Raw genomic sequence first — 25,105 nt, forward strand, 5'->3', positions numbered from 1 at the left:
GTGTGAAAGTTGTTCGGCTCAATGAGATCTATAAGTGTACCGAGTTTCATATAAATACATGCAAGTCTGTGTGAGCTATGGTTCAAGATTTCTGAAGGTGTTCCAGGGGGCGCTGTAGAGTCCCTGTGCCACGCCCGGGTCCCAGCCTCTGCGGCGTCCTGATGGCCGCAGATTCCAATGTGTGTGCCAATTTTCAAGAGTTTTTGAGCATGTTAAGGCCCCTAAAAACCCCCGGAAGGTTAAATAAAAAATAAAAAAAATAATAAGAATAATCCTTAGAAGAACAATAGGGCTCTTCGCCCCTTCGGGCTTGAGCCCTAATAATCCTTAGAAGAACAATAGGGCTCTTCGCCCCTTCGGGCTTGAGCCCTAAATAGAAATACACACAAACACACGCACACACACAACTTTAGTTGATGTGGAGTACTGTCTCGTCTTGCCAGCAGAGGGAGCAGTTCCGTCTATTCTTAACACGCCGAAGAAAAGTGTGGTTTGGACTCGGGACTGACAGAGGAAGTGAAACATTTCATCCCTGGGAATGACCACAAGCCGTAGGCGGAACAAGTCGAGTTTGTAACTGTTTCACCGCTTTTCATTAACAGCTTTCATTGAGCTGAAGATGGACAGATCTGAGCGTGTCTGATGTGGACGACAAGAGGGCAACAGCTGTCCGGCTAACGTTAACCCCGCTAGCAGACAGTCTGCATAAATCAAGCCCTGTTCTTAAACATCACTGAAACACAACAACAAAGACACACCGACTACATCATGAACGGTGAGTATGTGTTAAATGAGGTTTAAACGTAACATCTTAAATAGATGGCAACTGTAAACTAACAAGCAATTGTTATCAATCATGACCCTTCTCTAACATACAGAACCGGACAAAATACTCAACCCGGATTCATTGAATTTACATGAACTATAAGTGTATCATCCTCATGCTGCTTGTGTCTAACTTTTCAAGTTGTTATTCACTCTCATTGACATGCTTTTTTTACATGAAAATAAAACTATTATTTTGTGTTTTATAATTAAGTTCACAATAAAAACAAATGAATCCTCGACACTCCCTACTAATGCAACTTATGATAGAGTCAAAGGACCAGAAGCTGCTCATTGTGGCTCAGTGACATAACCAGCTTCCTTTCCGATTTTGTTCTGCCAGATGATGTGATGTTAAATGTACCGGTCATCCGGCAGCTGTACCACTGGGATTGTGGCTTGGCCTGTTCGAGAATGGTACTAGAGTAAGTATGAATCCAGAGTGATGTATTATGCCTAGTTACTCTAATGATCAAATATATAAACTCTTGTTTTTGTGCACAGGTATTTACATCCGGTTAGTGAGGAGGAATTTCAGAGAGCGTGTTTGGACTTGGAGATCACCGAAAGCGTGTGGACTATTGATCTGGCTTATCTCATGGGTAAGCTGGGGGTCAGACATTGCTTCTACACACAGACGCTCGGCGTGGACAAGGGCTTCAAGAATCAGGTACAGGAGCTGCAGTCGGTTTTTGAAAGTCAGTGCCATGTGATACAGTCCTGATCACTGCAGACAGATGGAGTGTATGCAAAGTGTCACATGAAGCACAGGAAATAGTGGATGTTTCATTCCATTTTTCCAAGAAAATGGGTTTAGTCATGGCTTTTTTAATGTTAAATGGTTAATATTCGGCATCTGAACAGGTATTAATTTCCTGTATTTTTCTGCTTTAGTCTTTCTACAAAAAACATTTTGACACAGAGGAGGACAGGGTGAACGAACTATTTCTGAGGGCTGAAAGCAAAGGAGTCCTGGTGAAAAAATGGTGAGGTTTCCACATTAAAAATGTTTTTTTTTTTTTTTTTTTTTTTTTTTTTGCATACTGATACTTTGTGCTGATATACTGGGTTGAAATCATCACTGAAAACAACGAAAAATTAAAAACTAAATTCCAAGCTTGAAAAAAAAAAAAGGAAATTAATACAATTGTTAAAAACAAACAAAACTAAATGTTTATTTATTTGAATTTTTTAAAATAGTTTTCAATTAAATTGGATATAATTGCTTAGCACAAAAATATTTGATTGCTCTGATGCAATCTTTAAAATATGATTAAAAATGTTTAAGCTGTAACAATGCACAACTGACTGGTCAAAAAGCAGTCATGCACAATATTAAAGACTTAATTGCTACTGATGATATTGGATATTTAATTATGCGTGCCTATTTTTCTTTTTTTTTCTTTTTTTTTTACAATTAACTCTTTAAAAACGCTTTTATCTAATGCAATTTACATTGCATTGAAGACTTTTTTTAATCAGTTCATGCATTTCATGGGAATCTCTCTCGTAGCTCTGTTAATATTCAGGAGATCCAGAGCCACCTGGAGCAGGGTCATGTGGCCATAGTGCTGGTCAACGCAGTCGTGTTGGTGTGTGAGCTGTGCTCCACGCCTGTTAAATACTGCTGTTTCCTTCCTGTGGGTCAGAAGTGCTTTTGCAGGAAGCCAGAATACCAGGGCCACTTTGTAGTGGTGTGTGGATTTAACCGCAGAACCAGCAGCATCTTCTACAACAATCCCGCCTACTCAGACCGTATGTATTGTGAAGTTTTGACATTATCCTTAAAGACACCACAAGCACATTTTTCAATGCAAAACATTAAAAAACACAAGGTTTAAACCATTGAATATGGTTAAATATGAATTCAGATATTTAAATAAATGTATTTCTATACTTTTTAATTGATGACTATCAAATGTAATTAAGTATATATTTAAGTTTTTAACTACTTTTTTGAGGCTACTTATATCTCAGAACAAACAGCCTTATTTATTATAGTGTATATTATGATTAATTTTAAATGAATAGTTCACCCAAAAATAAAGTTATGCTGAAAATGTACTCACCCTCAGGTCATCCAAGATGTGGATGGATTTGTTCATCAGAACAGATTTGGAGAAATGTAGCATTACATGACTTGCTCATCAATGGATATTCATTTTTGGGTGAACTATTCCTTTAATAATACAGAATCTCCACAGATGGCAATAACATTAAACCTGTGTCTCATTGATGCCCATCTCTTTGATTGGCAGGTGTGTGCTGCACCAGCTTTGGTAATTTTGAGGAGGCCAGGAGAAGCTATGGAACCGACGAGGACATTCTGTTCATCTACAAAGACGGTTGAGTCATGACCGCTTCTGAATGAACGCACGCACGTTCACAACCCCTTCTGCATCCACTGTGGTTGGCTGGGTAGCATTTTTGCCAACAGGGACCAGCGCTGCTGGCCAATAGCAGATAGTATGTTTCACCTCTGACTATGGTCTTCAATAGAGCTATAGCATCGCACAAAACATTACTATTGTGCTACATCGGCCACAGAATGAAATGTTCATGAAAGGAAAGGGAGATGCCATGTATATGTAACTCATTATTGTGATGTGGACTCATATTTTCATCTATAAGTCATATGATTTCTATAGTGTCTGCCACTGTAAGAGGAGGAGGAGGTGGAGTGTACATAATGTTTGTCATTCATGTAAAGATAAAGATTTTGTTTGTTCAGGGTAACCTTGCAAAATCATGAGGTTGTGTTGATTTTTCTTGGAAGCCACTTAAGAATACAGTGAGTTTTTAATTATTGTACAAGAGGGAAGCTGTTTTTAAAAACTCAGGTAAGATTTGATAAATCCAGCATGTTTTATATATATATATATATATATATATATATATATATATATATATATATATAAGGAATGTTTCATAGGTGCAATATGTGTGGATCAATTTCTCCAGGGGTTTCTTCAAGAAAATCACCTCATAATCTCATGTAGAGTAGCAAAAAAAGAGTTTGGCTGCTTTGTTGGCAACTGTGAACCTTGACCATAAAGTACATTTTAAACTCCCTCGTAGCACTAGTACAGTATTAGACCTGTTTCTGTGTAAATTACAATATTACGTTGTTAAATTCTCATGATTACATTGTGTTGGTATAATTCATAGTAACTTTAATTCCTCTGAGAGAGAACAGGTGTTGTACACCGTTTGAAAAGGTTTGTGACACAATGGCTGACAAATCAAATGCTTGCACTATGGTGTTCCACCAGCCATAATTATGTTATTTAATCTTTGATCATTCAGGTTAAATGGTATTTTGTTGTTTTTTTCTTAGATTTTTAAGACATCAGGTGTCCGATTACATCAGCTTGTGCTTTTTTTTTTGAAAGACCATAAGGAATGTTGATATGGCAAGCTTTATTTTTATGAAATATATAGTTGCATTTCAGGAATTAATAAAAGTATTTGTATTTTAATCGAATTCATCCTTCCATTATTGACCTAAAAAATGAACTTATTAATAATTATCAGTTATTTTATGAAATTCAAGTAGAGCTACAAGGACTTATCCCTAATACACAATGTGGTTGTCCAGCATCTGCAGAGTCTGGCTTGCAGATGACAGCATGGTTTTCCTTACAAGCTCACTCCTTCAGAATGTTGGGTTTGAAGTCATGCTGAATGGTGTTTTTGAGCTCTTCTGCGTACAATTCATACCTTCCAGTCATCTACGGAGAGATTCAATCATGTGAATGGCACACAGATGCTACCAGAGACAAATCTTATTCATTATTTACAGGTCCTTCTCAAAAAATTAGCATATTGTGATAAAAGTTCATTATTTTCCATAATTTAATGATAAAAATTAAACTTTCATATATTTTAGATTCATTGCACACCAAATGAAATATTTCAGGTCTTTTATTGTTTTAATACTGATGATTTTGGCATACAGCTCATGAAAACCCAAAATTCCTATCTAAAAAGATTAGCATATTTCATCCGACCAATAAAAGAAAAGTGTTTTTAATACAAAAAAAGTCAACCTTCAAATAATTATGTTTAGTTATGCACTCAATACTTGTTCGGGAATCCTTTTGCAGAAATGACTGCTTCAATGCGGCGTGGCATGGAGGCAATCACCCTGTGGCACTGCTGAGGTGTTCTGGAGGCCCAGGATGCTTCGATAGCGGCCTTAAGCTCATCCAGAGTGTTGGGTCTTGCGTCTCTCAACTTTCTCTTCACAATATCCCACAGATTCTCTATGGGGTTCAGGTCAGGAGAGTTGGCAGGCCAATTGAGCACAGTAATACCATGGTCAGTAAACCATTTACCAGTGGTTTTGACACTGAGCAGGTGCCAGGTCGTGCTGAAAAACGAAATCTTCATCTCCATAAAGCTTTTCAGCAGATGGAAGCATGAAGTGCTCCAAAATCTCCTGATAACTAGCTGCATTGACCCTGCCCTTGATAAAACACAGTTGACCAACACCAGCAGCTGACATGGCTCCCCAGACCAACACTGACTGTGGGGACTTGACACTGGACTTCAGGCATTTTGGCATCTTACTCCAGACTCTGGCACCTTGATTTCCGAATGACATGCAAAATTAGCTTTCATCCGAAAAAAGTACTTTGGACCACTGAGCAACAGTCCAGTGCTGCTTCTCTGTCGCCCATTTCCTGCACGCGCCTGTGCACGGTGGCTCTGGATGTTTCTACACCAGACTCAGTCCACTGCTTCCGCAGGTCCCCCAAGGTCTGGAATCGGTCCTTCTCCACAATCTTCCTCAGGGTCCGGTCACCTCTTCTCGTTGTGCAGCGTTTTTTGCCACACTTTTTCCTTCCCACAGCCTTCCCACTGAGGTGCCTTGATACATGACTCTGGGAACAGCCTATTTGTTCAGAAATTTCTTTCTGTGTCTTACCCTCTCACTTGAGGGTGTCAATGATGGCCTTCTGGTCAGCAGTCTTACCCATGATTGCGGTTTTGAGTAATGAACCAGGCTGGGAGTTTTTAAAAGCCTCAGGAATCTTTTGCAGGTGTTTAGAGTTAATTAGTTGATTCAGATGATTAGGTTAATAGCTCGTTTAGAGAACCTTTTCATGATATGCTAATTTTTTGAGAAGGACCTGTATAGGATGTGATCAGTCCTACAGTGATGGTGATGTACTATCTTTCTGAAGGAATATACTGAAGTATAGTTGAACATGTAGTGATTTTTATCCCACCTTGAAGTTCCATTTGTCTGCAACTTGCCGATTTAGGTTCAAGTCCATCTCTGTCACCAGCAGGCCATCACGGGTTCTGGATAATCCTGGGCATCTGCTGCCATCAGGTGCAGCTACGTAGCTGGAGCCATAAAAGTGGCCAAAGTCATGGTGTGCTACGGATGAGACAAAGCAGATTTAGATTTCATATAATAATAATGCACACTGCTCTTTCAGTTTGTGGTCTATGAGATTTTGTTTGTGTTAGTATGTTAAACAAGTCCTTATGCTCACCAAGGCTGCATTTATTTGATCAAAAATAAAGTAAAACAGTAATATTTATAATATAAAAAAGTATTTTTGTGGTTTATATCTATGTGACCCTGTCCATGTTACAGAGAGGTTTCATGTGTAAAACAGCAGAGGGGGTTTTTGTGTACAGCTTGAAAGCTTATGCAGCAGTAATGAGGGCTGAAAGAGAGAACAGGGCCTGACAGACCAGAACTTTAGGAACTCAACACATGTGAACAAGCCCCCTCGACTCTCAACACACCACCGATGCAGATATACCTGCTAGACTGACAGATACTGTACGCTGATCCTTTATTCGCTGAGAGACATTAAGCTCTGGAAAAGTGCCAGGTGTACTCATACGTATACAGATAGAAATGATCTTCAGGTTTTGACTCGTATTTAATTTCTAGGATGAGAGTGCCATCTATTGAATGAATTATTTTTGAGAAGTATTGCTGAATGTCTCCTTTATGCTTAGACCCAATGAATTTTAAATTAATTTAATGTGAAAATTGAAAGGTGCAATTCTCTGGGAGATTAAATATTAATTTGAATATACAGACTATGAATAATTTGGAGGTACACAGGCTTAACCAATGGCGTGTGTTTGGTGTAGGGCTATCTGTTTGCTTGACCAATAGCAGACAAGGAATCAATTTCATGCATAATTGCTTACAGGGCCGTCCAGAATAGACTGAGGGAGACCCCGCTCCCCACCTCACATTGGGCCCCGCGTCAGCCTGGATGGCCCTGATTTCTGAATAAAACTATTTATTACATAAAAAAAAAAATGATTACAGACCTCAAACTTTTAAATGGTTGTGTATATATGATTAAAGGACCTTTCGGCCTTTACCTTTGTACAAGTTAACATATGCTACTACATGTACATGCTCAAAATGAATATATAATTACCTTTCTTTCCATCTCCAGATGTGAACTCATTCTTGAAAAACTCCTAGAAAAGACAGATCTATATCAAGACTCAAAAGCTCAGGTCACGTCTGTCCAGAAATCAGCAGTAGAGGGCAGCAGAACACACACATTTCTGAACCTCCAACACTTTAATTTGTGAGGCACATGGGTGCTGCTTAACAGACTGTCGAAATAACTCCCATTTAAGCCAATTTAAAGGTAATTGGTTTACTGTATCTACATCTGAGAATAAAAGTCATCCCTCTAAGACATTATAACCACTAACAGAGACCAGACTTCACAGAAAAAAAAAAACAAGCGCTCAACTGTTTTTTCATCTGTATAACATTATTTGAAGTTTGACTAATAATCCTGTTTAAATTATTAGCATGTGCTTATCGAATCATATTAGTTCATATAGTTTGCTTTAGTTTTGATATTATCACAGTATAAACCGTGTATAGCTGGGGCAAACAGGACATTTCCTGAGAAATGTATGTTTTAGACTCGAGTGCATCTATTGGGTAATTTATGTGAGTTTTAAGAATGTGTAAATACTTTTTGGCACAGTTATTGGACAACAGGTGTTACATACCGTTCCCACACGGTTAATGGCACAGGTGAAGCAATGGTTTGCGATGGCAGCATTTCTGGCCTCAATCGGCCACATTGGTTCACTGTAACACAAAACCAGTATCAGCATGAGGGAATACAGGCTCTAAATTATTCCCATGAAAAGACAGCAGTACAACACAATACCTGAGCAATCCAACTGTGGCCGAAGGGTTAAAGATGATCTCAGCCCCATGTATGCTGTACATTAACCAGTTGAGAGGATGGTGTCGGCCATAGCAGATGTTAACTGCAATCTTTCCAAACTGTGTCTGGAATACAGGGTGGCCGGTGTTCCCTTCCATGTAATATGTGGACTGGACAAGGATGCAGTTCAATTTTAAATCAAGTTCAATTCAATTTGATATTTTTTCTATCAAAACAACGAGAGTTAAAAGTAAACATATTACCCAAACAATAGCCATCCAAGATATATATGAGTTCATTTCTTCATAGAAACATATTTGGAGAAAAACTTAGCATTGAATCAGTTGCTCACCAATGGAGTGAATGGGTGCCGTCAGAATTAGGGTCCAAACAACTGGTAAAAGCATCACAGTAATCCACACAAATCCAGTTCACCAATTAACGTCTTAAAAAGAAAAGTTGCATGTTTGTAAGAAAAAATTACATCATAAAGGCGTTTTAACTTTAAAACATCTCATATTTTGGTCAGAAGCAACGATCTGAAGTCAAAAGCACCTTGATGATGGATTTATTAAATACATGCAGCTATTTGCTTCACAAGATGTTAATTGATGGACTGGAGTTGTGTGGGTTAGCAGTGTATTATTGTGATGTTTTGGACTCTCATTCTGACAGCACCCATTCACTGCAGAGGATCCTTGGGTGAGCAAGTGATGTAATTTCTCCAAATGTATTCCAATGAAAAAACATAGAGGGTGAGAACATTTTCAGCAAATGTACATTTTTTGACTTAACTATTCCTTTAAGATCTACCTCTATTTTTATTGCAGGGCACAGATCCCAAATCTTGATAGGACTATCTACAGCACATTAATCTTGAACTAACAAGATCACCTTCACCAACAGTTAATCTGACCAGGCCGGAAATGATCTTTTATCAGAAAATGACTCATGCAAAGCCATTTTAATCTAATCTACTTCTGTGACTGACAGGACCTTCTTCCAAATATTTGATCTTTTACAATTGATACTTTTGATTTGAATATATATGGTCTAGTGTAAGGTAAGAATAACTCATATTTTAAACTAAGCATTATTGAATAATGAATCCCAAAATAATTATTTTAGAACTATTAAATAATCAACTAAGTTGATTAGTCCTAGAAAGGTGGTTATTAAAACAACTTGTCATTCGAGATTCAGTGACTATGTAAAGAAGACTGCATGAGAGATAAGCTTGTGTTTTAGCAGTTATCACCAATGTATGTGATATCTGATCACCACCTTTTTAGAAGATTAAAACAATATACATTATGTTTGTGATGTTAGTGGAAATTCATGCAATTGATGCAGCATGAAATTTCATGCAGGGCTAAGCTGGATTCTCTGAAGAGTTTCTATGTAAACCTTTTCCAACATCGATGTTTATCAGCATAGACAGCCGTAAAATTCTCCTTAATTTTAATGAAAACAACAGGGCTGAGCCGTCTCTGCCATCTGGTTCCTGCAGGTATGCTCATGCTTGTTGTTTTAGGAAAAAAGAGTGGGTACATTTCCTGAATTGAGCATTATCACAGTGTGGTATCGATCAAAGGCACAACATGAAACTGATAAACAGCAGAGCTGGGGTGGGGGGCGGCGCAGAGAAATCAAACCATCTCAAGCACTTAAAGTGCCCACAGATCATGTAGTTCAGATACACACACACAAAATGCCCAACATGTTGGAACAAATCTATAAAAACAAGAATTACTATAGTGGATGGCTGCACTGAACAACTTTTCAGTTTTCCAGTAAGATATAGATATACCCATGTGGCAGCACAAATTACTGATAAATGTATGCACAGGTGCATGTCAATAAATTAGAATGTCGTGGAAAAGTTCATTGCAGTAATTCAACTTAAATTGTGAAACTTGTGTATTAAATTCAGTGCATGCAGACTGAAGTAGTTTAAGTCTTTGGTTCTTTTAATTGTGATGATTTTGGATCACATTTAACAAAATCTCAACAAATTAGAATATGGTAAAATCTGAAGGTTTCCTGAGCCCTCAACATGTTCTCTCAGTTTGGTTCACTAGGCTACACAATCATGGGGTGATGGAAACTGCTCAACGGAACACCGGCACTCAGTTAACAACCATTGAGAATATTTAACATAAGCGCTGACTGGGCAGGACAAGGAACCTCATCAAAGATGCCTCTCATCCTAACCATGCACTTTTTTCACCCTCCTCCCATCCAGCAGGCTTTACAGGAGCCTACGCTCTTGCAATAGTAGGCTCAGAAAGAGCTTCTTCCCCGAGGCTGTGACACTTCTGAATGCCACACCACCAATCTAACCTGCAACCTGCTTTCTTACTGCACTGGTCACAGTACTTTACATACATGTATTTGCACAACTAATGTTTTGTACAGACTACACATTGTTCAAGCTATTACACTGTAAACTAACTCTGTTACTGTACATAGCACAGTAAACTTTCTATATAAATATTGCACTACTGATTACTTTGCATATAATATATTGTTTAACAATACTATTGCACACTCATCCAACTGTATTTATTATCACTGTTCTTAAGTTACTGCTGTTCATAATGTAGAAACAATCCTACATTGCATTCCTATTTATATTCTGTACATACTCTGCTTAATACTCCACTGTACATTCTCTAAATTATAGCTTCACTTACTCTGCACTTATATGTTTATAAAACACTATATTCTTGCACTTCTGGTTAGATGCTAACTGCATTTCATTAGCTCTGGACTTGTACTCTGCATAATGACAATAAAGTTGAATCTAATCTAATCTAGTGAAATACTATTGGTCTCAGACCTTTGGAGCGCACTGCATTAATATTTAATTTACAGCTTAACACATGTAAGCTTAATGTAAACGAGTGATGACACTCTATTAATCTAAATACAGAGTGTCACTGTAGCTGTGTTGTTTCACACTGACAGTTGTTTGACTGTTATGCAGAGGGTGACACTGACCTCATTGAAGTCTCCCACACGGGGAATGTGATTCTTCCGTGATTTGCCTAGAACATTGCCATTATTGGACACCACCACTGCAGTGTTCCACAATGTTCCACTGTGAATCTCATCTCTCTCCAAAATGGGAGACACCACCACCATGTTGTATTTTTTGGCCAGCTACAAAATGAAAATCAAGCACATATGGTATCAGCATTAGAAGTAATGACTGCAGTAAGAATATAGCAGAAGAGCCACATGACATTTTAACCTCAGCTAACTTTGCCTTGCCGTAAAAAAGATCAGATTATCTGATATTTTAAGAGACTTATTAAATTTGACACACAGTGATGAGGGTCTAATTTCCTGTTTTATATATTTTTATTTTACATGCTGTTCACACAACATGAGTTTGATTTGTTGGATGAAATTTTTTCAAATATTAATTGAAATTAAGCCATGAAGCAGTTTTTTAAAAATGTAATAAAGTCAAAATATTTTTTATAATAAAAACAAAGGATTATGCCAAACTACTTATATATGTATATATTTTTTTCCTTCAGATTTTTTTCCTTCAGAATTTTAATTAAATTAAATTCTTTAGATTAAATTTTTGTACTTTACTTTTTACTCTTCATTATGACATTTTTATTTTAATGCATCAAAAAAAAAACATACCTCCCATACTGTAGAAGAGTTTTACTATTTATTGAATATTAATTTTCATCATATAATATTATTTATTTATATATTTTATTTTGTTATTATTATTGAAATTAACTTGTTTTATTGATATAATATTATTATTATTATTATAACAGGAGATTTGCATCACCCTGACATTTTTATTTTTCCAAAAACATAAAAATGAATTTTGATTCAGAAATTAAAAACTCGAATCGCAGAAGAGGTATATCTAAGTCCTTTGGTGTATGAAATGTATTTTCGATGCATTATTTATAAATTAATAAACCTGGACAACAACTTTTTGCTAATTTCTGTATAATCTAATGAACAGGAAAATGTACAAAAATACCCCCCCCCCCCAAAAAAAGGAGTTCAATAAAGAAGCACTTATTGGTTCTAGAAATTTCATTTTAGGTCATATTTGCGGAAGCATAGATGGGGTTCTTCTGTTAACAGTCAAAGGTCACGTAATTCCTTAGAGTTCAGTGTCAGAAGATTCCACAGTTACGTGCCGCAGTGCTCATCGGTCTGTGGCTCTCGCCCGTGGTCAGTATGTCCCCGTCCCCTCTGTTGGCTTAACCTCCTGCAATCTCCTTTAACAAATCACCAGCCTCTAAGCAGCTGCACGGCACTACACCAGTCCAAGCAAACATGCACTATATCAAAAGTATCTGCCTTTGAAATGGGCAGAAGGGAATAATTAAGTCCATGCTAATGAAATACAGCCTCGTCCTGAGTTCGAGGAGTGAACAAATAATCAATCAGGGGGCTAAGATTAAATAATTTACCAAAGATCAGAAACTGATTGTAACTTTTTATTTATTATTATTTTTATTTTTTTTGTAACGTCTCCATTCATTTAAGTGTTACCTGAATACAAAAGCGTGTGGTGAGCCCATCCTCAGCCGATTCAGCAAACTCTGTCCATGGCTCCCTCTCTCGTGTGCAAAATGCAAAAGGCATTGCTATGGATGGAGGACACAGGGAAAACTATGCTTAATGTTTTCCCCGAAAGATTTCATTATTACCAGAACTGAATTTTATTTATGAGAGATCAATCTGTCGAAATGTCCAATAAAACTTTGTTTTGCTTGCTGGGAGGGAGGATGAGGAGTACAGTAGATACATTTACGGTCATATTTTTCATTAGCAGTTGTTGTTTAGAGCAGGATGAATTTACCATTTGTTTACACGGCATTTTTAAATGACTACTATCAAAGCAAACAGGCTTAATAGATTTGCATGGAGACACAGGAAATCAGAGCTCAGGGGTCAAAGGTTTACATGGGAGTTTACATCAGCACAGCTGAAACGTCGTCACTACAGTCCTGCTGCGCTCTGCTGATGTAAACCAGATCCCACTGATGTCTTCATGGGCTTGTTACATCACTGAAGGCCAAGCAGTCCGATCCTATACTGCGCTATATAAGTAAGCCCAGTAATTGATTTGAGGACAACAGGAAATGGTTACAGAGAGCTATGGAATAAAATAATACAACTACTAGTCTTTTTTAAAATATTTTTTAAATTAACTTATACAATCATTTTAAATATTAACTGGTTGATACACATAATTACACCACTGGACTCTTGAAGTGAACTGCAAATGCTGAAACATTAAAAATCATTAAATTACTTACGGTAATTTAATGCATAAATGGTTATATATTACATATATTATATTAATAATTCATATAAAACCATTTATAAATCATTTAAGGTTTTCATACATGCACAAACACAAATTTTGAACTGTACACAATCATTAATTCAATAATTCAAACCTAACATGATGTGGAATGTTGTGAAAATCAATCAAACAATCAATCAATTACATTATTTATGAATAATAGTTACATCATATTTAAATACTGTGAAATAGATTAATACAAACGTATGACACCAGAGAGCTGTATATATTCCAACTGCAGTTGTACAACAGTGAATTGTAAAGAGTGTTAGATGGAAGTGTGTGTTTGTGTGTTTGTGTACTCACTCCAGGCTTCCTGGAAACACACTATGTTGACCCCACACATGGCCGCCACATCTACCATCTCCCCCACACGCTTGTGCAGAGCTTTGATCTATGAAAGCAAAATATGAATATTCAGTGTGACGAATTCAAATTAATAACACTAAATATATGAAATTTGTTTTAGCATTTATATGTATGTATGGGCCTGTCAAGAGCCAAAATGTGCCACCTGTCCATTATATGCACTGTGTACTTCTTTCTCTCACCTGTTCAAGCACAGGAGCATCGGTGGGTAAGACTATCTTGTTCTGAATGAGTCCCACACGGACAGTTCTGGGTGGTCTGAGCTGCTCTGGAGAAGCCTCAAACACATAACCCTTCAGATCAAAATCTTGCTCAACTGAAGCATCTATTGCACTCTGGGGAAGGTTCAGCTTCCTGAAATGCATGCATTACAATTTGAAATGGCATAAGCTCAATAAAATCTAAAATAAGCAAATAGGGAAGAGTAGGGATGACTGTGATGATCAAAGATACATTTGTTTTTCACTTCAGTTCGTATTTTATTGCACCATGGTTAAACTATGGTTAGTGTAGCAAAGCCATGCAATATCATGTGGCAATACCATGGTTGATGTAGTAAATTCATGGTTAATTTCTGTTAAGTGTAGTAGTTTTATGCTATATTAATATCAAAAGCAGATTTCCCATGTTTTCCATGAATAAATTAGAAAACCAAAAGGGTTTATAGTTAGGCCTATGCACGATGCTAAAATTTGAATTTATTTCCTTGAACAGCCAAACTGTTATTAATGTTCTATGTTATTATGTTTTTTATAATATTTTTATTTTACAGGTTTTTTAAAGTTTTTTTTTTTTTTATAATAACGGATAAATGAAACAAAGGCCAAAGCTTAGTATATATATTTATGGGACCTATGAAAAGGATGAAGTTAGAGCTTGTCAAATTCACATCGTTGACGTCAATGACATTACCAGGCTCTATTTTGTGGCCAAAGTCCACCATAAATCATTTACTCAGTTTCAACCTTTAATAGTTACGAAATTAAACTTATAGTGTAAAAGCTACCTTAAATTTGGTTGCCTAGTTTCCTTATATAGCATATCCATATAGAATCAAAGTCAGCTGTCATCGCAGCTGCGTGTGGACTGCAGCTCCCTCCAGTTTTGGGCTAAAATTAAAGCGCGTGTTCGTGACTTACTTCAGCTCTTTTCCGAACAGCAATCTTCTGACCTCTCTGCGTTCAGCCTCAGGTACATATGTCTCCAGAACCTTCTCTAGCGATTCAAAGTCTTTCCCAGACATTTTGAGCCGGCGTCCTCGTGCTGAGTACGCAGAGAGAGTAAATTCACCTCTCTTTACATTACTATTTAACTAACACATGTCCAGTTGTACCCTTCCAACTCTTATGCAACCTTTTCAGGACAGAGAGAGGGGCCGATCCCTACATGAATTGAGGGTTCTCTACTGTCACGCATTTGGAGTGTTTTGTAAGTTTTGATACTTTAATTAAAACAAACAAAAAAATCATGTTTTGGCGCACTTAATGTGGTGTAAATCGTAAAATGTATCGCTTCAGTTAAAGCCACGTGGTTCATGGGTCTCGCTAAACAAACAAGTTGTTTAAGTAGGATAGACGACTGCATCATTATGCAGGTATTTGCTCGAATTATTTGGTAAAAATTACAGCATATTGTGAGTCTATTATTACGTCGTTAACATTTACAGTGTCTTTATTCTGGTTTTCTTAACCCTCACGTAGGCCTAGAGAATGGAAATCTACGTCACACCGCGTTTAGGTCACGCTCAGGATCACAGTCACACGCAAATCACCACAGAAAAGCCAAGCGTTTACTATTAATATTTTCTGAAAACCATCTAACACTCTTAGAATAAAACGCACTAATATGTAAATCTCTTGAAATACATAAAAAAATCGCTTTGTGGTTTGGAGGCAGCAAATATTCATTATTCAATCTCCTTCACTACACTCTTTTTATATTCTGCAGGAAATTAGGCCTACCTCTGCTTTTTCAGCTTTCTAATGATGAAATACAGCGAGATTTTCAAACCGGAAATGCAATATATATATATCTGTGTGTGTATAGCCTACTGCTTGTGTGTGTGTGTGTGTGTGTGTGTGTGTGTGTGGTGTCAGTAAGATTTATTTTAATAAATGCATTTATTTACAGTAAAATTTGTGATATTGTGAAATATTGTTGCATTTTACTATATTTTAAAATGGAATTTATTCTTTCAGTCCTAAATCCACAGCGTCACATGATCCTCCAAAAATCATTCTAATCTGCTTATTTGGTGCTCAAGAAACATTTATTTTTATGTTGAAAACATTGAAAACAGAATGTGGATTCTTTGGATATAAAGTTTACAAAACTGAATTAATTTAAAATATAATTATTTTGTACCATTATAAATATCTCTCTTAATGAATTTAATGCATTGTTGCTGAATAAAATTATTCATTTTATTTTTTTTTAATCATACTGACCTCCAAACAAATGGTTGTGTAGATACACAGACAAAAAATATTCTCCACATTTATGTATATGATAAAACCTATAAATAAAATATTTATAACATTGTTAAAGAACACAAGGGAATAGTAAGAGAGTCTTTTCAGCTTCGAGGTGTTGTGATGGCTTTCTTAAAGTTGATAGCAGCTTTGATGCGGTGTTGGCTGACTCCTCCCCTTTTAGATGCCCCACCCCTTTTGTCCCTCTCCTTTGAAGGATTTGACAGCTTTCTTAGAATCTCTAAATTTAGCAGAAAGAAAGATTACATTTAAGAGAGCACCAACAACTTCAGATATTATGTGAAATATCCATTATGTCAAATATCCATAACAATTTCGTTATATTTCTGCTGATTAGTAAGCATCAGTTTTATTTTCATTAGATTGGAGGGAAAATCCTTTAAAAGGACAATACAATGAAAAGAAGGAGCAAGGAGTGTTTTCCTTGATATCAAATTCTTCCATTTCAATAAATTACAGATTAATGAAGATTAATGAATGAAATGTAGAAGCATTGCCTGCTAGCTCAGGGTAACTTGTCCCAAAGTCATTCACTGCCGTATACATTGGAACTTCACTGCCTTCACCTCCTGCAAAAGAGAACATAGAAAGCCATTTACTGATTTTCTGTAAAGTTGTTGTGATATCTGAGGTACCTGAAGTTGGTGAGGGCAAACTCACGTGATACACGTAATGGAATATAGCTCTCTCTCTCCTTCAGCAAACTGCTGATGAGGTCTGTGCTCTGCGCTCTCTCGGACAAGTTCACCAGCTCTCCCGTCCTGTCCATCAAGTCCACAGTCTCTATAGAGAACAGGTCTTTTTTATTTAGATCACCAATAATGAGTCTGTTTGGCATCAAATTAAGTGAGTGTGTTTCTGATTTCTAGTGTTGCTTGGAGTTGAACAAACCCCGGAGCCTAAGGCTGATGATACACGGGGCAACTTTCTGAGCAGTTTTGCTAGTAAGCTTTTTTTGAGCAGTGTTGCTCTGGCACTTTCCCATTGAGAATGGATAGCAAATTTCTATCTGGATACTTTAGATCGGTCATGGGCCCTGTGTCTCACCTGGTTGTCCATTCAAGACAGCACTGCACAAAGTTGGCTGGGAATAAAACTACACTGCGTTTGTGTTTTTTTTTCCACATCTAACAACCAATTGGAGCACCTTGTCAACCACATAGCAACGACACAGCAAGCATTTACAACCTCCTAGCATCACGGCATTTTGTCTTGCCCAGGTAGAAACAACTTATATAAATGTAAGAATCTAATTTAAGCATTGGTGTAATTCATTTTTGATGTCAACCAATACTTGACCCTCAGCTGAAGCAGACTTTAATTTACCTTGGGGATCCAGATTGCATTTTTCTTTTATACAGTGGATGAAGTTTATAACCTTGCAGTTTAGGTTCAGTATCTCCTCTCTTCCCTCTGTAAGAAATATATATTTGAAAACATTTCAACCATAAAGCAAAGGAACTTTGCTATATTATGTAAAATTTTAATTGGAATATATTCAGTAGTTTAAAAATTGGGGGTCAGTAAATATTTGTTAATATATTAAATAAAATATTTTATTTTATTTATAAATTGACACTGTTATTCACCAAGGAAGTATTAAATAAAAGAAGCCATCTTTGAAACAGCTCTCGCGCATGCAAGTACAGCTCCTATCTCTCTGAATGGGCAAACATCAAATTCTCCAAAACTGTTCACCAAACGTACAATTAAATTTCATATTTGAAATCAGACAGTGAAATCTGACAAAAAACTATTTCATAACTGTTATTTCCACAAGGTAGCATTAAATGGCTCAAAAATGACAGTAAAGACATTTGTTACAAAAGGATTAGAATCTCTGTTTCGAATAAATGCTCTGTATTCCTCAAAGAATCCTAAAGAATCCATCACAGTTTCCATAAAAATATTAAAATTAGCACAACTGTTTTCAGCATTATTAATAATAAGAAATGTTTCTTAGGCAGCATATTATAATGATTTCTAAAGGATCATATGACACTGAAGACTGGAGTAATGATGCTGGAAATACAGTTTTCCTTCACGGGAATATATTTGAAAATATATTGAAAATAAAACAATATTCATTTTTTATACTATTTTACAATATTACTGTTATGATATAATAACATTATAATATGAATAGGCTGTATATATAAATGATCCCGCACTTACCACCAAATATCACAGTGATGAACATCTCAGTTTTAAGATGTGATGTTTTCAACTGCTAAACTGCTTACTGTTCCAGCAGCCTGCAGAAATGAATGTGTCTGTTCACACAGTAGGAAAATAAAAGCCAGTTAAATGTTGTTGACGACAGCCATACCTAGAGACAAAGCCCTGGTTTATGAGGAATGCTGTGGAGTTCTGCAGCACTGAATGTAATTGGCAGACTAGATCTAGATCATTGTAATCAGAATATTATCCTGCTGGGCCACCACTGAACTATAGAGGAACTCCCCTCATCGCCTGGAATCTGCATTATATAAACAGCACAGTATTACCCTGCTACATTTTTCACTCACTACTCACTGTTGTTTTTTTGGCCCTCTCTCTCTGTAACCCCACTGAAAAGAGAAGAGAGAAGGGACTCTTTTTTTATGAAGCAGACCAGTCTGATTTGTCTCCATGGAGTTAGTACACAGACAGACAGGTTCTTTGATACTTTGAAGTACTTATCCAGGACATGTCTAGTTGAGTGGGGAACAGATCTATAGTCTTTTCCCTATGACTTTAAACGCAACAGTAAGAGAATAGCACAAGTCCATCCCAGTTATAGAATAAAAGCTGTGCCCTAATAAAGAAAGGACTAAGAGGTTAGCACACTTAATTCATTTAAAGGGGTCCTATTATGCTCTTTTACAAAGTCTTGATTTTGTTTTGGGGGTGTGCTAGAACAGGCTCACATACTAGGTTGTTTGATAAACACATTATTTTCCACATGTTTTACATTATTACAACACCTCTCTCCCCAGTCTGGCATGAACGGCTCAAATAATCCTGTATCAAATGAAGGCCTGCCTTCTGAAATACGAAATGAGCTGTGATTGGTTAGCTGGGACAGTGTGTGCTGTGATTGGCTCCACTCTGCACCTGATCGGGAAATGTCATGCTACTTACCATATCCGCCTGCGAGCTTCTGTGTTAATTAATATTGCATCAAAATCAAATCAATTTGAGCACATTTTACACCCGGATGATTGTAACCACTCTAAGTTTGTCTGCCTTGGGAAAGCCTGCATGTCTCCGACATAGTGATAACACTTGTTGCCTTCTCTAGTGCAGCACAACCCATTTGTGAACAGTGATTTCTGTTAAATAAAATATCTCCTAAGTTGACTTTGAGCTTTGTAACTTTGAAGATGTTTTTTTTAATGCTCTAACAGCAACATTACAATTTAACTTAATAAGCATAATAGCACCCCTTTAAATGTCTGTTGCAGTTTTGTCCCCGTAGTTCAGGGTTGGTTATCTTTGGTCCTGGTGGGCAATTGTCCTGCAAAATTTAGCCCCAACCCTGATCAAACACACCTGCCTGTAGCTTTCTAGTGGTTCCTGTAATGCCTGCTGACATGGTTAGGGTGAGAGGCATCCTTGATGATGTTCCTTGCCCTGCCCAGGCAGCGCTTGTGATAACTGTTCTCAATGGTAGTTAACTGGGTGCCAGTGATCCATTGAGCAGTTTCCATCACGCACTAGAGTGCTTTGGGGTCAGATGTGGAGCAATTGCTGTACCACACTGAGATGCAGTTTGTGAGTATCCACAAGGATCCTGGGACTTTCTTAAGGCTCCGTATAGAAGTAAAGGCGCTGCTGTAACTTTGTGTTAGGGACCAGGGCCCGTATCCCTAAAGAATTTTTGTGCAAAAAGTGTCTCCTAGCGGCCAAATTCTAAGAAAATTCTCAGAGTCATGACGTTTTCTTAGAATTTCCCCTAAAAGTGACACGAAAATCCCAGTCAATATAAAAGCTATTCCTCAAGATTCCTAGCGCTTAAAAGGGCTCCTAAGGCGAGATCTGCTAAGAGCAGGGAAGTGGACTTTTAGTGGCTTAGGAGTTCCCCTAAGCAGCTGCACAAAATGGCCAACTTGCTCCTCAGTCTAGTTCGGCTTGCGATTCCTTTTTTTTCTCCATTTTCTGTGTTTGTAGGATATTTGTTAACAAGCCTTCATAAATAGACCAGCCAGCAATCACAGACATTGATAAAAGCTGAGCCGTGTTACCCTCGTTAAGACCACACTGAGTTATAACGTTGTAATTTCTACTTCATTAAGAACAGCCCCTTGAGATAGGCCATCTTGTTTTCAGTGGGGTCCATATGGGACTGAAAGTACAAAATATGCCAGCTAGGATATTAATATGCTCAAATAAGACACAAATCATTATTTGAACAGGGTGTAATGAGCTCAAGTTTTCACATATACATATAGATTCTAATGTTAGGCTATAACCCCTACAGCTTACTATTCATTTTCCAGATATTTTCTTGAATGTGAAATTTTATTTACAATTACAGTCTGCATAAGATTAGAGTGTATAATTATGTTTATTGATTTGAGGGTACATCCTTTGCTCATTATCACCAAAAGTTATTTTTCATCAAACTTGTAGGATCAACCAATCACGGCTTTTGAAATGATGACTCATACCTAGCAACGGGGTCAACCACACCTCCTCACTAAGATAGGATTTTCCATCCATTCCTTGCTCAGAGTTGACTGAAAATGTTCTGGAATCACTTCTAAGCTAAAACTCCTGGCAAGGAATTTTTAGGTTAAGTTAGGAGCTCTCTGAGAGGATTCTCAGACTCTTTAGGGACACGGGCTCAGGTGTTTAGGGACCAGGTGAGGTCATCGGAAATGTGGATATGGAAGTGGGGGTGTGTGAGTAAAACGCAGCCTAATTTTCATTTTCGGGTGAACTATTCCTTTAATGTATTTTCATCAAATGAAGAAGAAACTAAAATGTAAACAATTTTAATGGTATTGTAAATGCATTATAAAAACTGTCCAATTGTGTCATAAAATATATTAATTAAAATGTTTTGCTTTCCCAATCACACTTTTAAAAATATAATTAAAATATGTTTTTAGTCATCTTAAAGCCCCATTAATTGGGAGCTGAGGAGCTCTATTGGGCCCCAGGCCCTCTGGTTGAGATCCGCTTTTTTATAGCACCATTGTGGATACACAATCCTGTAAATCTTGTCAGAATAACAGCCGATGAAACACAGACAGCAACTCCATGACAACAGAGACTTGAGCAGTCATAAACTCAGATTCCTGTTATACTCAACTTTGCTTTCAAGGAAAAAAAAATGTTATCAGTGTGTAAACATCATCAGCTTCATCAACAGGTATTTTCCACAAATCTAGATCTCTCAATGACCTTTATGTCACAGATTAGACCAATCAGTCTGTTTGTCTAGCTCAATAAAATATAAATGTGTGCCAAGAGTTACCATGTTTTATATATATACACACACACACACATATACTGTACACACTTCTGGTACACTACAAAAGTTTGGAATAAACACAATGTTTTAGTGTTTCTGAAAAAAGTCTCTCACGCTCACAAAGGCAGCATTCGTTTATTTACAAAACAGTTAAACTTAAAATTGTGAAGTCATATTAGAATTTAAAATAACTGTTTTCTGTTTTAATAAATTTAATAATAGTAATGTAGTAATGTATTTCTGTAACTGCCTCAAGAATACTCTGTATTTGAGGTACAAATTGCTATTGTTGAAAAGATGATCCAAAAGCTGGAGATGGTCCCACGAGTTCATTACCCAGATCGGGTGAATGCTGCATTTTCAGACGAGAAACCCAGGCTCATTTAACATCCTTTTTGGTCAACACACAATGAGATTTTCTTTGGATTAATTTGAGCTGAAATAACTGTAAATGTTTTTTGTTATTTTGTAAAACTCTCTGTAAAATCGGTAGGCTCAGGAGCTTTTCAGCTTTTGAGACTAAAACAGTAGTCTGCCTGCAAGTGATTAAATCTCAGTCAAGCGTGTTTGAAGTAAAGTAACCCTATTGTATTTGTATGTCTGTTGTATCTGTATCATATGTGGATCACGGTTCAGAAAAATGATAATGCTACCCTAAAATACTCCAGAAATCTCTTGAGATGCATTAGTGCACCCTTTAACCTGGAATCTTTTGGGACTTGGGGAACAGGCTGGGAAAGATACAATGTTAGGATTCATAAGACCCTTCAGCGTGTGATCGAGCACAGTGGCCCAAAAGAGGGACTCTCCCGGGATGACCACTTCATGTCTCCATGACTGGAGACTGCTTCTTTGGAAGGAAAATTGCTAATTATTTTATAGCCTGCACTTAAGCTGTATCACACTTGGCCAAGTTGTTTACCTATAGTTTTTATATTAAATATTTAAGCAATATTAGATACAAGCAATTAATATATACAACTGTTCAATAAACATTAGGTTTTGAGTAAATTGCAGAATACTGCCCATTTCTTTTTCCAACACAGCTGCAACGTCACAGTAGCGTTGTTTAGTTCTTGAATGAAACAGTGTTCCCATTCAGTCGGTTCACTCAGTACAACTCATGACTATGGGATATCACGCTCTTGTGCCATTTGGTGAAGACCCCTGAAATCAAGCCTGAAAGGCCAATAACACATGATGAGGCGGGGTTACCTGCCCACAGTATGTAAATGCATTCGCATGCATTTCCTTTGTTCTTCAGCTCTTCACCGTGCTGTTAGAACAACATCACGAAACATTCACAAGAAAACTCACCGTGGTGACTCTTGTTAAAGAGAAAAGCATAAAAGAGAAGTTTTAGCTCGATTTTAGCACAGCGAAGAAATGGCTAATAATCTTTTTAATGTGAAATGTCTGAGCATTAAACCTAACCTCTGTCATATTGGTGTTTATGGTCACAAGCACTCTCCGGAGTGTTTGGGAAGTGTCCATGCTAGTTTGTTTCTCTCTAGCCCCAATGTAGGTGTGCACTGCCAGCAGTTCTATCATTCTGCACTCGTGCGGCGTGGGGCAGTGGCCAGATACGATCCGCTCCAGCCTTCCGGGGGTTATCTTGAAGCGGCTCATTCCATTGTTGGGGATGGCCACAGAGAGTTAGGATGACTGTGCAGAAGAAAGTCTGTTTAGTGTTCACAACAAGGTTCCTCTGGCTGCCCCTGAATCTGAGCAGAAGTTTAACTGTCTCACTAGATGCAAATGAGGAATGCTCTGGGCCCTTGCATGGGTCTGGATTTGTCAGTGGAGTGGCTTCCTAGAAGCTTGCGGGTTCTGTTTGACTCCTATAGAAACAGTGATGAGAACCTGCCTGCTGATATATCTAAATTGTTTAAAGAGGTACCTGCATAAAAGCAGGTTTAGTTTTAAGGATGTTGTCAATAAAAAAAGTGTGTGTTAATCATACAGAGTCTCATGTGTTGATTTGTCAAAGCAATCGCAATACACTGGAACTATTTACCTCACAATCAGGCCATGTGATGACAGGGGAGGTAAATGCAGTGATATGCAGTATCCATCAGTGTTTGCTAAAGGACATGGGAGTTCCCCAGGTGATGCCGGGGATCCTCCTTGTTAGCCCAGAGCGGCCATAGATTCTTTGCACGATTCCAGTGGGGCTATCAGCTGTGCTTTGCTGTCTGAGAGGGCTTCCACATTCAAAATACTTATTTGTCACCTGTCATGCCCTCTGTAACGCATGGGATTGGTTTACATCAGTGGGTTCACTCGATGCATGTGGCCACCAGTGGCACAGGAAATTTCTGAGGTCTCCATCGAGGGGGTTGTCTACAAGTTTTTGGTCCCTAGCACCACGCGTATCGGTAAGATATGAGGTAAGCGAGGGCCCCTGGGCACCAAGCAGGATGTGGTTCGGTGAAGAGTAGAAGAAAAAAGAAAAATGATTTACATGCTGTGGTCAAATAACCCCATCCAACGTCATCCAGCTTCATTGGCCTTTCAGACGTGAATAAAGGTGTCTTCAAAATGGCACAAGAGCGCAATATCCAATAGTCATGTGTTGTACCTCCTGGGAATAACTCCATTTTTGTGAATGAATCATTTGAGTGAATGATTCATTCACTCAATCATAAAGAGTCACTTGTCGCCCCCTATAACCTTTAGAAAAATCTTACACTGCACAGACTGATGGGAATTAACTGTTGCAACTAACAGTTAAACAAGGAAAAACAGAGGATGTGATGTTTAATTTAGATAATCAACTTTCCAAAAATACGAACAAAATAAGGCAGCAAAAGTAATTTTAGTTTAAACAAATGCTCAGTGAAATGAGGTGTTGAACCTTCAGGATATGTTGATTGTCAGCCACATGCAATTTTCTGTTCATTTTATGAGATTTGCAGATTTTGCAACCCTTTTACCAACTTTATGTCCAAACACAGTGAAAAGTTGCAGTCAACAAGGCCAAAATAACTATTTTAAGTGAACAGGCTTTCAGTGTGTTTAATATTAGCTACTTTTATGCTAGGCTACATTTATATGATATATATAACTTATCTAATAGTTCTCAAAACAAAAACCAAGGGATGTGTGCCCTTGGTTATAACGGGACTCAAAAAACGTATCCTATTTGTGTAAAGTGTCTCATATAAAGAAGAGAGTCAAATAGTTTGCACTGCTTAAAACCTTTCACAGAGCCTACAAAATACGCAGGCAAAATACATGGCATGAGTTACAATGCTGCATAAAAGCTAGCTTTATGAATTTATTTCATTAACATGCTTTCATTAATAATAGTTTTTAATTTCTGTGTTACTTGTTTTTGAGAGTGTTGAATTCAGTTTTACTGTTCTCATTTTCTGGGAATGCTCCTGAATACTTGAATAATAAATTAATCTAT

General features: G+C 37.4%; 3 protein-coding genes across 4 annotated transcripts; 1 reads left to right on the forward strand and 2 right to left on the reverse strand.

The window, feature by feature from the left end:
- The first annotated feature begins 430 nt into the window (after window positions 1-430).
- gucd1 (guanylyl cyclase domain containing 1) lies at window positions 431-4,304 on the forward strand. The gene is made up of 6 exons (XM_026261701.1): window positions 431-775; window positions 1,169-1,250; window positions 1,330-1,495; window positions 1,720-1,811; window positions 2,339-2,580; window positions 3,084-4,304. The coding sequence occupies exons 1-6, from the start codon at window positions 769-771 to the stop codon at window positions 3,173-3,175; spliced, it is 681 nt and encodes a 226-aa protein (XP_026117486.1). The 5' UTR covers window positions 431-768; the 3' UTR covers window positions 3,176-4,304.
- On the reverse strand, window positions 4,229-15,171 carry LOC113096337 (beta-ureidopropionase-like). Of its 2 annotated transcripts, none has more exons than XM_026261700.1 (10): window positions 14,877-15,144; window positions 13,920-14,091; window positions 13,675-13,762; window positions 12,549-12,643; window positions 11,010-11,171; window positions 8,007-8,176; window positions 7,843-7,924; window positions 7,248-7,290; window positions 6,060-6,214; window positions 4,229-4,556 (listed from the first exon to the last, which is right to left on the reverse strand). In XM_026261700.1, exons 1-10 carry the CDS (start codon window positions 14,978-14,980, stop codon window positions 4,473-4,475), a joined length of 1,155 nt encoding a protein of 384 aa, XP_026117485.1. In that variant the 5' UTR covers window positions 14,981-15,144; the 3' UTR covers window positions 4,229-4,472. The 2 variants fall into 2 exon arrangements, 1 of the variants encoding a protein (XP_026117485.1); XR_003288493.1 differs by lacking the exon at window positions 4,229-4,556 and adding an exon at window positions 7,009-7,099 and having other exon boundaries at window positions 6,078-6,214; window positions 14,877-15,171.
- A 978-nt stretch (window positions 15,172-16,149) lies between these two features.
- Window positions 16,150-19,431, reverse strand: c8h22orf15 (chromosome 8 C22orf15 homolog). Its single transcript, XM_026261760.1, has 5 exons — window positions 18,405-19,431; window positions 17,556-17,642; window positions 16,890-17,012; window positions 16,727-16,798; window positions 16,150-16,449 (listed from the first exon to the last, which is right to left on the reverse strand). The coding sequence occupies exons 1-5, from the start codon at window positions 18,427-18,429 to the stop codon at window positions 16,313-16,315; spliced, it is 444 nt and encodes a 147-aa protein (XP_026117545.1). The 5' UTR covers window positions 18,430-19,431; the 3' UTR covers window positions 16,150-16,312.
- Window positions 19,432-25,105: the final 5,674 nt, after the last annotated feature.

Source organism: Carassius auratus, unplaced genomic scaffold, assembly GCF_003368295.1.
Source record: "Carassius auratus strain Wakin unplaced genomic scaffold, ASM336829v1 scaf_tig00215912, whole genome shotgun sequence".
Taxonomy (NCBI): Eukaryota; Metazoa; Chordata; class Actinopteri; order Cypriniformes; family Cyprinidae; genus Carassius; species Carassius auratus.